Source organism: Prenolepis imparis, unplaced genomic scaffold, assembly GCF_030444845.1.
Source record: "Prenolepis imparis isolate NDT839.2.m4 unplaced genomic scaffold, iyPreImpa1.0 SCAF_72, whole genome shotgun sequence".
Taxonomy (NCBI): Eukaryota; Metazoa; Arthropoda; class Insecta; order Hymenoptera; family Formicidae; genus Prenolepis; species Prenolepis imparis.
In genome coordinates, this window is record NW_028141230.1 from 1 (window position 1) to 16,910 (window position 16,910).

At 36.8% G+C, this 16,910-nt stretch overlaps 1 protein-coding gene across 1 annotated transcript; it reads left to right on the forward strand.

The window, feature by feature from the left end:
* Positions 1 to 13,400: 13,400 nt before the first annotated feature.
* Positions 13,401 to 15,468, forward strand: LOC145947378 (uncharacterized). Its single transcript, XM_083057176.1, is given in 2 exon segments — positions 13,401 to 14,774; positions 14,776 to 15,468. Coding segments are annotated over 2 exon segments (2,064 nt in total). The 5' UTR covers positions 13,401 to 13,403.
* Positions 15,469 to 16,910: the final 1,442 nt, after the last annotated feature.

The following is a 16,910-nucleotide window of genomic DNA, read 5'->3' on the forward strand; positions in this document are numbered from 1 at the left end:
AAGCAGTGGTATCAACGCAGAGTACTCAACTAACCAGTTGTTATTATATGAAACTAACCCTTAGCAATAAGAATATATTTTAATCATGACTAACCCACCTATATATGAATATTCAATATTAATTAAACAATATAATAATATTATTTATGGAATCAGAAACATAATAACTTGTCGAACTTTACTTAACGATTTAAGACTTATAGTAATGAGTTTTAGAAGTATTTTAATCATTGACAGAATTATTATGAGGAAGGTTCCATAAATCCTTATCTTGCGATGCATTGTAACGACAAGCCTGCGACAAGCATTCGATGAATTACTAAAAGTGTTCAAACACTTAATATTTTAAGATTTCATCCGCAATTATATTTACGAAGCCTTATTTCAGTCATTAAATGATTTCGATAACGAACCCAAGATTATTAAGATTTATTGAGTAAATTATTAAATGAAGAGACTTATAAATAAGGCCCAAGTGGATATAATTAAAGAGAATATTTTATTATAGAATTAAGTCAAACGAGAACAAGAAAGTCTCGATATTACGTTATGGAATCATAATTCTATAATTTAGAAATAACTTAATCTTACCCTATTGCATTAAACTCAAGTTTTATTATAAATTATCAATCATTAAGAATTCCAATTAATAACATAAAATAAATTATATAAGAAATGATTCCATAAACGTACAAATGAATATTTGGCGAACTACAAGAAACTTTAACATGTATCTATGCGCAGACCCCTCTAAAATCAGCTCACAATCAGCAAGTAATTAAGTGCCGATCGTAGGTGACAAGCCGCTTCCGTCCGTTATCTCCCTCGCGTTATCGGATGCTAGCGTTCAAACCACAAAAGAATAATAAATTAGACACTTCTTGGAATCGTCGCTCCTCATCTCAAGCTCACCGCCTAACTTCGATATCCGGTCCAGATTATCTAAAACTCGTAAATTGATAGTTGACACCTAGAGCGTTCGCTCCTGCGGGTCACCGTATCGTGACCTCTTAGTACAATTTATTGTGACATATTCCAAGAAAACGTCTTTCTTAGAAATCCCCACCAAAAGGGAATTGCACACGACACTCAGATTTTTCTCTATTTGATGGGTATATAAACCCTTAATTCTTAACTTCATTGCGGCATACCATCATTAGCATCTCACCGTAACTCTACGGCATCTCATTATCGAGATCCCACCGTAGCTCTACAGTACATCATTTCTGTAGCCTTACGATACTCTGTATAAAGTCACGCGTTTGCCGTCAACTGCGTCGACATACCCAATTTGTTAGTCGCGCATAGAATTATAAAGTAAAAGTTAAATAAAGAACTCTTGTGCTTCAAAACTCGAATACGTTGATTTTGCCAAACATCCCGCGACCGAGGTCCTAGAGAAGGGAAAAAGGCGAACGAGCGTATTACGATCCACTGCCTGAAGTTCACAGTCTATCACAAGGTAAGTACTTATAATTACCCAGACTATTTAACACGCCAATTTTAATTCTAAGTTACTCTAGACTGACAATTCTCTTTCAATCACTACCTTCTCCTAAAACAAATAAACGAAATCCACTGTTAAGCATTGCATGCAGCTAACAGTTTCCCGTTGTCAATCAGTATTTATCAAATCAGAATCCAAATACCTTTTCATAATTATTCAAGGTATCAATATCAGAATTTAGCAACATTAACGTAGAAACAATACTCCTGGTATCACTCGGACGTCGTCCAAACCCGCATTTTACCTCTAGCCGTTGGACGTACCTTTCGTAGGTCCAGACGACTCTCTACCATTTCCCCAACTTCCCGTCGTTGTCGAGGCATCCATCGTACTTGCCCGACGACAAACCTCCCATCAACACCCTGCGTATCTCCATCGTCGACGAGGCATTCATCATACTTGCCCGAAGACAACTCCTCATTACCTTCTCTCACCTAATAAAAATCGATAACAGGAGAAAGATATCGCATAAGAATTCTTAAACAGAATTCTGGAACTAATTTCACTTTGGACGTGGTCCAATCCTCATTTTACCTATAGTTGCAACGCATACTTTTACCGTAAGCACACAAGCAACTCTCTGCCTTTTCCCCTACTTCCCGTCGTTGTCGAGGCATCCATCGTACTTGCCCGATGACAAACCTCCCATCAACACCCTGCGTATCTCCATCGTCAACGAGGCATCCATCGTACTTGCCCGAAGACATTCTCCGTACCCCCAGACCTTCCTTTTGAATTCATATTTAAAACCAAATGGATAGACGTATCAGATATTGATATCTCACTCTCTCTAGTTCCCCTTCATGTTATCTCACGATAATCCTTATCTAACTCATTATTAACCCTTCATTCTGACCATATGACTCCTTGTAGATGAGCAACCCGAGAAACAGAAAAGCACGTCGGATAAAAAGGAATCATCGAGCCGGCTTGAAAACTCGCGAAACACGCGCTGCATCGACCTTACGCTGGTTTAAGCGTAAGGCATATAGAAATAAGCCGCGTGTCATATCGTGTGAAGTAGTATCATTTTCTCCCGATACATTGCGTCGCTTAAAAACCTCATCTTCCCAAACTAATACTCCACGAAGCTTAACAAACGAGCACGAAATAATGCCTATAATAAACTTACCGTCAGGCTTAGATTCATACTCTCCAGAATTAATATTATTCTCTGAATGGTGTCAGAACATACGCTATTTAAAAGAAAATTACACTGCAGATAACCATCAAGAAGAATCTCAATCTAACGATTTAATCTCTCAACTAAAAACTCAACTCCCCGAGAATTCTTTAGAAATAGATGAGTACGATAATTATCTAAATTATTGATGTATGTACACTTAATCATATGTGCATTAAATATATTATTCTCATCATTGCCTCTACCAATTAATTCAAATGCTACCCAGATCTACTGAATTAGACGTCCAAGGATTAACAAACGATGATGCAAATTCAATTATAAACATAATTATCGGGCTACTAACTGACGTTTTAGAAGGAACTATTGATATCGATCAACTCATAGTCTGCTTAGATAATCTTCATATCCCTGGTGCTCAAATAAGCGTCGAATTCACAGACGATTAAATAAATATCAAATTCATTTTATTAATTAGCCCCTGAATTATTATTATCCAGATGAATAAACAACTTCAAGGCTTAATTTGCAATACAATTTACCAATTAATACTCAATTTGATCTATGAATATTTGAATGGTAAAATAACTTTCGATCAAGTCATAACTATTTTAAACGACATCGAAGATATCGCTAATAGATTCGATACTCCCAACTAGTAACTAATACCCCACTCCTGTGACCTACAACATTCCCTAGATCCGTAACTTCGGTCCTAGCTCTCGGCGTCCCAGAGGTATAGCCGGTGTAAGCAGGTTGCCTCACAAAAATAGAGAGCGCCCGTTTTCTCACTAGCCTAGGCATAGAGAGAGAAGGAAGATCACCCAGACGTGACAATCCAAAAACTTTGGTGGCAGCGGTGGGATTGTCTAAAGGACTGATAAGGATCCTCCTGTGTAAAGGTCTCAAGAATTAATCCTCTTTCGCGTTAAAATTCTAAAAATTTAAATCGAAAGTGAATAACGAGTGTAACTTGAAATTTGATCAAATTGTCGCTGACAAGTGTGGCAACAATTATCGCTGTCGCTGACGAAGAGGGTGGCAACAGACGATTATGATTGAATTTTCAATTATATTCAATTCCTTTCCTAAATGATTATCTTGATTTGAGATTCGACTTAGTTGTCGCTGACGAAGTGTGGCAACAACACCAACTGTCGCTGACGAAGAGTGTGGCAACAGTTGAGAAATAAGTTAAAATTTCAAATACATTTTATTTTCCCTCATGCCCAGGAAAGGCGGGCGTCGAGTTCAAATTAAAAGGATTAATTTCCAGATCAAAGAAACAATCTCCTCTTTCCAAAATCCCCTTCCTTTATTTACCAGATTATACAATTTAACTAATAATACAAACGACCCCGAACCACTATCTAACGAAAATAAGAGTATCGATTACAAACCATCGCCAATAGAATTCGAATGCAAATATCCTGATTACAAAACAATTGAACGTACAGATCCCCGTCGCAAAATCTATAAAATTCGACATCTATTCGGTCCCGACTAAGCGACCGAACACTGTAACTAATCTTATTAATATATTTTCTTTCAGCCTCTTATTTCTCTCTAAGGTAAGTGCGCCATGCCGACTACACGATCGCAAAGTTCTAATCCTCCCTCCGAGGCTGAGGAAGGTGTATCACGATCCGAACTTGAAATTTTTAGTCAAATGTTAACGGAAAAAGAAAAATCACTCAAAGAACAACACAAATTACTGCAGGAAAAGACAGACGAATTTAAAGCACTATTACGAGAAATCGAAACAAAAAAATCAGACGACCAGCATGACTCAATATTAACTACCTTAGTTGAGCAAATCTCTCACCTTAGTGCTTTACCCAGACAAGTAGAGATTTTAAATCAACGTATTAATAATCTGACTTCTGATGCATCCAATCAAAGAAGAGCTCATTTTGATTACCTCCCTTCAGAAAACACTCATGCGACTAGTCCCGTCGACATACCTTCTCCGATCCGTTTTAAAGACGTAGTCGATTCTATCCCTAAATACGACGGACACAAAATGTCTGTTTTTCAATTTAGTAAAATCTGCGAACGTGCCCGCGAATTAATACCACAATATCACGAACATTACTTAGTGCAACTTATAATTAATAAATTACAAGGACATGCTTACTCCGCAGTAGAAGGAAGAGAATATAACTCTGTTTTTTCATTAACAAAACAGTTAAAAGCTATTTTCGGTCCAAATAAATCTGTAGATCAGTATCGCGGTGAACTCGCAAACATCTATATGAAACCTAACGAGGATATTTTCGATTATATAGCCAGAGTAAAAGAATTACGTGCAGCTATAATCGACGGAGAAAGCGACTGTTACGGAGATATCGACGAATCCACCAAAGATACCATCGACCGTAGTGTTAGTACTAGTTTCGTTAACGGTCTCCCTACTGATTTGTTGATTAGAGTTAAATTAGAAGGAGCCTTCTCACTCGACCACGTCCTCGAGACCGCTATAAAATTATCAAAAACTCTAGAAGCAGAAAATGCGCGCAAACGGGCTACTTCCATGCATAGAACTAACATTCCTCCTCGCGCTGATTTCTCGAATAGATCCGGACCATTGCAACAAACAATAACTCATGATCCACAACAATCCTCTCTATCAAAATCATCACGAAATAATATCCCCTTTATAAAACCTCTTATCCCAGGACAACCCGGACCTAATTACCCTACCGAGAAAATCTGTCGCTACTGTAAAAACCCCGGACATCTTATTGACGAATGTCGCAAGCTCGCGTACAGACGCTCCCTCGGAAATAATTCTTCCCCTCCTCACCCTTCTACCAGTAACAATAATCAGGGAAACGCCCAGAGCGTTCCGGTAACAATTGGCGCCCGCCGGAACGATGCTCAACCGGGACGCCCTTCTCTTCTCCAACGCGCACCAGTTACTACAGTGCGACCTCTAAGCCCGACTCATACCTTATCACCAGTATTGGAAGAATAGAAGAAAAAGCAAAACCCCATAGCTTACCCACTGTTGTCCTTTCATCCCCAGACCTTCAGGGAGACTGCCTCTTCATGGTCGATTCAGGCTCTGGAGTAAATCTCATAAAACGACACTGTCTTGATCAAAAAATAAAAATTCGCGAAGAAGATGTCCTAGCTCTTCAGGGACTATCTTCAGAAGTGATGCCGACTTTAGGCTCCGTTGTTATAAATTTTCTTGGTCTCCCTACCTGTTTTCATATAATTCCCGATACCGTCACTTTTCCTCAGGATGGAATTTTAGGAAACACCTTTTTGAAAACACGCGCCGCTACTATCGATTATAAAAATCGATGCTTACATTACGACGATATTAGAATTCCATTCTCAGAGGCAAGTTTTCTCCGCGTCGGACCGCGATCCGTCTCGCCCTTTTTCATTAATATCACTAACCCAGATAAATCATACGGATATATACCTCGCTTCGTGTATAACAAAGATGTATATCTCGGAGAAGCTATAGTCTCTAATATTAACGGTAAAGCTTACCTACCCATTATTAATACCTCTGACCGTGCTTATCACGTAGAGGTCCCTTCTGCCGAATTAGAAGATTTTGACTTTGCGGATACGTCTGGATCCACGATCCCAGACGGTGTCGTCAAAACCCGAGGGAATGAGACGACCGATGGTCCTTCTTCTGAATGCAATGAAAAGGTTAGATACGAAAATATCACTGCAACCTTAGGGCACCCAGTGATTCATAATGATCAATTAGATTTTGAAGACAATCCTACCCAAGTCGTTGCAACCCGAGGGCTCGTAACGACTTCTCCTTTATATATTAATAACCCTTCATATCTCGAAGAAGTTCGCAATGACGAAGCTTCTTGCGATCGCACATCTGCTACCATGCAGTTTCTACGATTAGAACATTTAAACTCCGAGGAGTTCAATAATGTCAAATCATTAATTCATAATCATGCCGACAGATTTCATCTTCCTGACGATAATCTCGGAGCTACTAACGCCACTCAGCATTTCATACCCACTACTAATGAGATCCCTATCCATACGAAACAATATCGATTTCCTCCTGTCCACAAAGACGAGATCAATAAACAAGTTAATGAATTATTATCCAATAATTTAATCGAATATTCTACATCCCCTTATAATTCCCCCGTGTGGATAGTACCCAAAAAATCAGATTCGCAGGGAAATAAAAGATGGCGAATGGTCATCGACTATCGCGGTCTCAATGAAAAAACCATAGGAGACGCATACCCTCTCCCAAATATAACTGATATTTTAGATCAATTAGGATCCGCTAAATATTTCTCTGTTCTCGATCTAGCCTCCGGTTTCCATCAAATCCCCATGGCTCCTAAAGATGCCCCTAAAACCGCATTTTCGACTCCATACGGTCATTATCAATTTAAAAGAATGCCTTTCGGTCTAAAAAATGCTCCAGCGACTTTTCAAAGATTAATGGATAACGTTCTTTCTGGATTACAGGGTAATGAATTATTCGTATATATGGACGACATAGTTATTTACGCCAGATCTCTAGAAGAGCATGAAATTAAATTTAATAAATTGATGCAAAGATTAAGAAACGCGAATTTAAAATTACAACCCGATAAATGCGAATTTCTACATCACGAAGTAGCGTACCTCGGTCATATTATCGGAGATGACGGAGTCAGGCCCGATCCAAAGAAAATAGCATCTATAGTTAGATTTCCCCCTCCGAAAAATGAAAAACACATAAAACAATTTCTAGGATTAGCTGGATACTATAGACGATTTATTCCTCAATTTTCCAAGGTCGCTAAACCACTCACAGACCTACTAAAGAAAAATAATACGTTTAATTGGCAACAAAAGCAAATAGAGGCTTTCGACATTCTAAAACGCTCTTTATGCTCTGAACCTATACTTCAATATCCCGATTTCACTCAACCTTTCATTTTAACAACCGACGCATCCGGATATGCTGTCGGAGGAGTACTCAGTCAAGGGCAAATCGGAAAAGATTTACCTATCGCTTATACCTCCCGCGTGTTAAATAACGCCGAACAAAATTATTCTACTATCGAAAAAGAATGCTTAGCCATAGTTTATTGCGTCAATCATTTTCGACCTTATTTATACGGAAAGAAATTCACTATTATTACTGATCATAAACCCCTCGTATGGTTACATTCTATTAAGGACCCTTCCTCCAGATTATGGAAATGGAGAACAAAATTGGCTGAATACGAATACGAAATACAATATAAGAAAGGGAGTTTAAATAATAATGCAGATGCTTTATCCAGAAATCCACCTATTAATCTCGCCATTCCTCTATTCGTAAATCACGAGTATGATGAACCTCCAAACGAATCATTAGTCGAACCTGTTTCTAGTAACCCTAATATTTATTGCGAAGTTATTAAGACTCCTCCACCTAATCCACATCCTCAGGAACCTGACGTAATAGTAGAAGAATATTCCAGTGACGACGACAGCAGCGAAGACGGCGACAATAAACGAAGAACAGTTATTGACCTACGCGAAGGAGATCACATATATGAAGAAGTACTCCAACTCGCAGAACCACGGGAAACAGATTTAATTCTAGTAACCGAAAGCCGCGACTGTTTATTAAGACAAAAAGACGATCACGTAATTTTTATTCAAATGGATGGAACTCCTTATGATAACGGCGCTAAAGAATATCAACAAGCAAATTTACTACCTGTATATGAGAACCTCACGTTTGAAAGAGTAAATGTACAAACAGTTAAATCAAAAACATTAATATCCATTCCTATAAGATTAAATAATCGTTCGCGCTTAGAACAACAAACGTTAAAAAATTGTATGCGTTCCCTTTTAGATGCCGTAACCGAATTACGTTTAGCCTCCTTTAGTATCAGTAAAACTGATCGTTTCGACGATATACCATGGCGATACGTGATTAGCCAAATTCAAGAATTTTTGAGAGAATTACCCATCCACATTACAGTCTGCGAAAACTTAGTTCGAATTCCCCCTGCCGAAGAACGCGAAACGCTCATTATCGAGAATCATTCCTCCGCTCACGGTGGTCATAAAGGAGTAACTAAAACTTATAACCGATTAAGACCTTATTATCATTGGAACACTATGAAAAAAGATATACAGCATCTTATTCAGAGGTGTCGTCAATGTCAGTTAAAGAAATTAACACGTGTAAAAACAAGACAACCCATGGTAATTACAGATACACCTAGGGCCGCATTCGACAAAGTAGCTCTCGATATAGTAGGTCCTCTCCCTATAACAAATTCTGGAAATCAATATATATTAACTATGCAAGATTTATTGACTAAATATTCTGTAGCCGTTCCTTTAAGAGAAGCTAATTCTTTATCCATTGCTATTGCGCTCACTAGAAATTTCATTTGCATATACGGCGCTCCTAAAGCCATCCTTACGGACCAAGGAACTAATTTTCTCTCTGGTCTCATACGAAATTTAGCTAAAATGTTTAATATACAACACTTTAAAACTACCGCCTATCATCCTCAATCTAACGGTTCTCTTGAAAGATCACATCATGTACTGACAGAATATCTTAAAATTCAGGTCCAGAAAGAGAGACTGGGATAGTCATATTAACATGGCAATGTTTTCTTATAACACTAGTGTTCATGAAGGAACTAAATACCCACCATTTGAGTTAATCTTCGGTAGAATAGCCCGATTACCCTCCGCTCACCCACCTGTCGAAGGAAATCTAGAGACTACCTATCGAGATTATCTGACTGATTTATTTAACAGAATACATGACACACAAGAAGACGCACGCAAAAACCTCATAAACTCTAAAGAACGAAGTAAACATTATTACGATCGAAAAGTTAACGAACAAAATTTTCAAGTAGGATCACGTGTATTTTTACTAAAGGAACCTGCAAAAGGAAAATTCGCCGACCAATATACCGGACCCCATGAAATTATAGAAGTTCTACCGCAGTGCAACCTCAAATTATTAGTCAAAAATAAACCCAGAATTGTTCACGTTAACAAGTTAAAAATTGCACATGTTGAACCAGGATAAAATAACATGTATCATCTTTGTTTACAGATGTTGGCAGCGCCAACGAAACATTATTCCAGGGCCTAAAGCAGTTATCCTCTTTAACAGCTCTCCATCGTCTGTGACTACGAACTGCCCCTAAGGCCCCGGATCAACTTCAGGTGGAAACAGTTCTCCTTTTTATCAACACTGTTTTACGGATCACCTGACATCTTTTATTAATTAACTAATTAACAAATTTTCCATTTCTAATAAACCATCTTAATTTCTGCTTAAATGCAGCAACCGTACTAAATATTCCCACTTTATACGCATAAAAAAACTTTAACAACAATAAATACTAACGCTATACTTACTAATTGCAAAATGTGCATCGGGAAGAATTTTAAATACAACCCACATCCCTTGTTAAAGCACTTTCCAGAACTATATGAAATAAAATGCCTACGAATATCTGGCTACCAAGCTGAAGAAAGTGGCAAAAGACTTTGTATTAAATGCTATAACCGCACAACCCCAAAGGGTTATAAACATATAATTGGTCATGGAGTTATAGACGGAGATATGAGCCCTGCCGACTGTCAAATCTGCAGCAGCGAAATAGCCATAGAAAAACGCTCTGTTTTACAATGTAACGATTGCTTTATCGCTTATATAGAATTCATGAACGCCTTTAAAACATACTATTCTAACAAAATCGCACTTCTAGTTCTGGACACTGCTACCCTGGACGTTCTTTACCTCTCGGTGTACGATAACGACACTGGCTTCGAAATTGAATTGAGAACCCCAACCTAATAACCAAATAATCTATTTACTAAAACAAAATCTATTTTCTAACATTTACATACTCCTATGTAACCTATATTCTAACCTTGATGAGTTATCTAGTCATAACTAAGACAATTCTATAAACGGTCTCTAGCTTAACATTTATTAACTAAATAAATCACTAATTTATAACAAAGTATAGAATAAATTATATCTTTATTATAACCTTATAAATACTTAAGTCCAAGGCAAATGCAATTCCGCGTAATTAACTAAAATTAGGAGATACAGTAAACTAGTTATACTACATTTCGTTAAACGTACAGTCTAAAACGTAATATGAAAATTATACGCAGCATTTAATCATTATTAGTGTTCAAATTTATAGAGATAATACATATATATATATTAAATGATAATATATCGTTAAAATTATATAAAATATACATTCTATATTACTACTTTTAACTCTAAGTATTTTAATACTTAATGAAGACATTGAACGAAAACATTTTGGAAAATATACTATACTTTAAGTAACTTTAAAATGTCCTATCTATTTAATCCTAATACGATAAAGTGTCCTATCTATTTAATCTTATATATATAAAATGATAAAATGTCTCTTTATAGCTTCCTTCGATCTTACTACTATAATTATTCTGGCGAAACAATTACATTACGACAAATAACTAGTCTTAAGCAAATATGGCTGACAAATATCTGATTTATTTAATCTTGATCGTAGATAATAAAGTGTTCGTCCTATTTAATAAATAAAAAAAAAATAATAAAAAAAATAAAAAAAAAAAAAAAAACAAAATATATATATACGATAATTAATACGATAATAATATAACAAAGTGCATTCTTAGCTTCTTACGAATCATATATATATGGATTTAAATCATAAGAATATATATATTTTAATTAATGAATCTTAATCATAAACAATAAAATGCTTCTACGGTGTTTCCTCTAATCTTACGAGTATATAAAGTACTTATGAAGGCAGTATGAAATAAAATAACGCAGTTTCTCGATAAGCATAATTTTAATAATTACGTAAAATACATACGATAATAATTATTATAAAAGAACTATTAAAAATATATACGAACATTTGCGATCGCGCGCGCGCTCTTCAGAATAACCTGAATCGATGACGCTATCAAGGCAGTTCTGAAACAATGCACAAAAATAATATAATGTCAAGCAATGAGATAAACCCAAAGCAAAACAAAGTAAAAGAAAGCTTACTTACCTAATTCTTATAGAATCCCGCTTGGCGTAAAACTTCTTCACGGTACTCCGCGTCTTCAAAATCATCGTACCCCGCGTCCTCACACCTCCTCACCGGCGCCGCGAAATCGATCATTCTCTGCACCCTTCTTTCAGCACGTAGTCTACTCATCTTCACTACGTTCTTCCACAAGCATACCCTCCACGGTGGTCCACAATCCCAGTCGTCCTCTAACAAACAAATAAAGGTTACATACATCGAATTATCAATTATATATTAACAAACCGCGTCATAAAAAAAAAAATTTAAAAGAACTTACTGAGCATCTCATCGGTGATCAGAAATCTCTCTCTGAACAATCTCTCCTCCTCGCTCCATTCCTCAAATAATTTATTCAGGGAGAAAATATCATCCCCTTCCTCCTCCAGGAAAGCCTCCCAGCGCCGTCTCTCTTCGGCTCTCACTCGCCGATCTTCGCGATCCTTCTTCATGTATTGATACACAGAAAGAATAACGTTGGGCTGAGAAAGAAAACCCTTAATTATTATATTTCCCTATCTCGATCGCCCCGTTCCAAATTATTAAGCAAATATCAAATATCATTAATATCAGAGGTAATAGCATTAATAATAAAACAGACTCATACACATTCATGAATAACTACTTACGTTCTCCTTATCAAACTCCATCACCAGAATTATCGGTAATCGCCTGATCACCACCCTCGTTTTCGAATACGGGACTTCAATTTCCATTATAAATTTTTCTTTTCTCACAACACTCTTACCACTGCAAAACTAAAGTGCGACTGTGCGATTCTTCTTCGTTGACCTGCACGTGGAAAACCATTTTCTTTTTCCTCCCATTCCCCCTCTACTCACATACACTTCTACCTATGATATGTTTACGACTTGACACGCCCTTTCTAACTTACCAAAGACGTTAAAACACAACCTTTCCCAGCGAAAAACTACACATATGGATGCAATATCAGACCCTCGCAGCTTGGCGGCCTGATTCAGAGAACTAGCAAAATACGAAAGCGTCCTCGAAAAAATAATAACAAAAAGAGAGAAGAGAATTTTTATTTATCATTAAGCATCTATGTAAGTTAATATAGTATATATTCCTCGCTACGATAAGCTTCACCCTAAATAATTAACATCTACGCATTGGTTCTAACTGATCTAATTAAAGTAATTTTAATGAAATATATATATCTTAAGTATAGAACGTACATATATACCCAAGTACAATTCTTATATCTTACTCAGTTGCAAAATAAAGTTATAAGACATATAGCATATATATATAAAAAAAAAAAGGAAAAAAAATAATAATTTACATATTCATAATTTTAGAATAAAACGTGCATATAATCTATTATAATTCCATACTTTACTCGGTGACAAAAGGATACCTCATATACTATATATATATATAGATATATTTATAAAGAAAAAAAAACCCCCAAAAAGCACACAAAAAAAAATAATAATAATAAAACAATATATATATATTTACGTATAATTAGAATAAGAATATATATATATTCAATAATAATCACATATATATATATCCTACTTGATTACAAAGCTATAGGAATACAAACATACATATAATCATAATTTTAAAGCAATATCACATACACGAACAATTAGATTAAGAATATCTATATATATATACTTCACTATGCATTATTACAGACATGTTGTCGTACTTCGCGATTCTCGTTCTCGTTAATCCGATTCACGCTCTTATTGGATTCGATTGTGGCGGACAACACCTGAATATTACTTCGGTATCGTTGCTCGATGTTGGAGAATGCAATCTTGATATACGGAAACCCAATTCGACTGACGTCTACATGCAACTCTTACAACTCTCGGACTACAATCATGCAGAAGTCATCCAGTGCAAGGTGGAAATATCACGGACAATTTACCACTGCGGAATGCACTCGCATGTCTCCATAGTCCATAACGGAAAGGCAGATTATATCCACGAAACCGGATATACAGTGTGCCGAAGGGCATTCCAAGATGGAACATTCTCTCTCGGAGATAGCAATATCATTCACGGACTAAGAGCTAATCAGACTACTTATTATAGTCTCACCTTAGCCGGACGCACTAATAACGACGGAACCTGCAAAGGCACTCAGTACTCCGACCCTTACGGAACCTGGGACAACGTCGTTGTTCAAGCCGTCGTCAAAATCTCCTTGAGGACATCGCACGTTCCCGTACAATTAAACTCCGGAAAAATAATATTAAAATCCGGAACCATTTGTCTCTTGAGCGAAGGATTTTGCATCGATTCCGAAAACGGATACTCGTATTGGAAATCCTTGCCAACATCTGCTTGCAATTTCCATCAATATGACGTTCTTTATGAGGGTTTAGCAACTAAAATTACAGATAATTCAACTAACCCTCTTTCTCCAATTATTTATAGTCTGACTACGCAGGACGTCACGTTCGCACTTACGAAGACAAAAGAACAACCCTTGTGCGGATACACTTTATTTCGCACAGAGCACCCTAAGCTCTTTATCCTAGAGACAAAGCAAGGCGATACCTTCGCCAGCCGAGGTATCATCCCCGTGGACAACCTGGATATATTCACATATATGAATTCTAAATTCGTGTATGTGGAAAAACACATCCGACAACAAATGACTTCATTATATTATAATGTTATGCAACAAAAATGCGAATTAGAAAGACAGGTAATCACCAACGCCCTGTCTTTCGCTACTCTTCAACCAGATGAATTCGCATATCGCCTTATGAAAGGACCCGGCTATATGGCAGTTACAACCGGGGAAACCACGCACATCGTCAAATGCATACCTGTAGATGTTGTAGTAAGGAAAACAAAGGAATGTTACACGGAATTACCTGTAACCACCCGCAACACTTCCTTGTTTCTCACCCCGAAATCCCGGATAATTTCTAAATATGGAAATCAAAGGGAATGCAGTTTTGAATTACCAACTATGTACCGTATCGAGGATACATGGGTTCAATTTACACCTGAACCTCAAATCAGACAGTTACCTCCGCAACAATTAAAACTAACCAATGACGACATTAACCTGGGATTATTTGACGCCAGGAGCCCTCGCTGTCAGCGGAATATACTCCGAAGAAGATATAGAAAAACTGAGGGATCACATTATGTTCCCCGCAGAGAAACCCGCTCTTCTAAATACAATTGCAAGAGGAATTACGGGATACTCCATTAACTCCGACGCTGTCTCCATGTATAATTTATTGGACGAAGCCTCTCTCAATAAAATTGCCGAGAGTGCCGCCTCACGAATATGGACCGGATTTATTTCATTCGGATCCGCAACTGCTGGAATCCTTGGCATTCTAATAATTATTCGCATCATAAAAGTCTTCGTCGATACAGCTATTCACGGTTATGCCTTACATTCCGCCTATGGATGGAGCATGCATTTGGCTGGAGCCATTTGGAGCTCTCTCACTCATCTACTACTTCATCTCGCACGAGGACCTGTCGATAGGACCGACAATAAAAAACCAGCCAAGGGACCACCTTCACCTTCTGCTCCTGAAGACCTCTCCAGGGAACCTACCGTAATCATTAATGGGTTTTCAAGACCAAATGATAATGCCTCATCCAACATCGAATCAGCAACTACTAATAATGTTTCTGATATTAATTCATATCAAAATTTAAGAGATCGTTTAAAAGATCTCGAACAAATTCCTTCGAATATATCGCAATTTGTTCTTAAATAAGGGGGGAGGTGTAACGTCCCGTCATTTTCGCGAAACCATATTTTTGCGCGCTACTGTTTTTCCTGCGCCAATACTTAAAATTTAAGGATAATTAATGATTTTCCTCTTTACATATAATTGTTTAGACTAAAATCAAGCATTTATATTATTAATTACTAACCATATCAAATCTAGGGTCTCCAGTTATCTAGTTCTAACTAGCCGCTACCAGGAACTAGCGATCCGACCAATCAAACGTCATCCGAGACCCCTGAGCGTATACTTCAACTAACCAGTTGTTATTATATGAAACTAACCCTTAGCAATAAGAATATATTTTAATCATGACTAACCCACCTATATATGAATATTCAATATTAATTAAACAATATAATAATATTATTTATGGAATCAGAAACATAATAACTTGTCGAACTTTACTTAACGATTTAAGACTTATAGTAATGAGTTTTAGAAGTATTTTAATCATTGACAGAATTATTATGAGGAAGGTTCCATAAATCCTTATCTTGCGATGCATTGTAACGACAAGCCTGCGACAAGCATTCGATGAATTACTAAAAGTGTTCAAACACTTAATATTTTAAGATTTCATCCGCAATTATATTTACGAAGCCTTATTTCAGTCATTAAATGATTTCGATAACGAACCCAAGATTATTAAGATTTATTGAGTAAATTATTAAATGAAGAGACTTATAAATAAGGCCCAAGTGGATATAATTAAAGAGAATATTTTATTATAGAATTAAGTCAAACGAGAACAAGAAAGTCTCGATATTACGTTATGGAATCATAATTCTATAATTTAGAAATAACTTAATCTTACCCTATTGCATTAAACTCAAGTTTTATTATAAATTATCAATCATTAAGAATTCCAATTAATAACATAAAATAAATTATATAAGAAATGATTCCATAAACGTACAAATGAATATTTGGCGAACTACAAGAAACTTTAACATGTATCTATGCGCAGACCCCTCTAAAATCAGCTCACAATCAGCAAGTAATTAAGTGCCGATCGTAGGTGACAAGCCGCTTCCGTCCGTTATCTCCCTCGCGTTATCGGATGCTAGCGTTCAAACCACAAAAGAATAATAAATTAGACACTTCTTGGAATCGTCGCTCCTCATCTCAAGCTCACCGCCTAACTTCGATATCCGGTCCAGATTATCTAAAACTCGTAAATTGATAGTTGACACCTAGAGCGTTCGCTCCTGCGGGTCACCGTATCGTGACCTCTTAGTACAATTTATTGTGACATATTCCAAGAAAACGTCTTTCTTAGAAATCCCCACCAAAAGGGAATTGCACACGACACTCAGATTTTTCTCTATTTGATGGGTATATAAACCCTTAATTCTTAACTTCATTGCGGCATACCATCATTAGCATCTCACCGTAACTCTACGGCATCTCATTATCGAGATCCCACC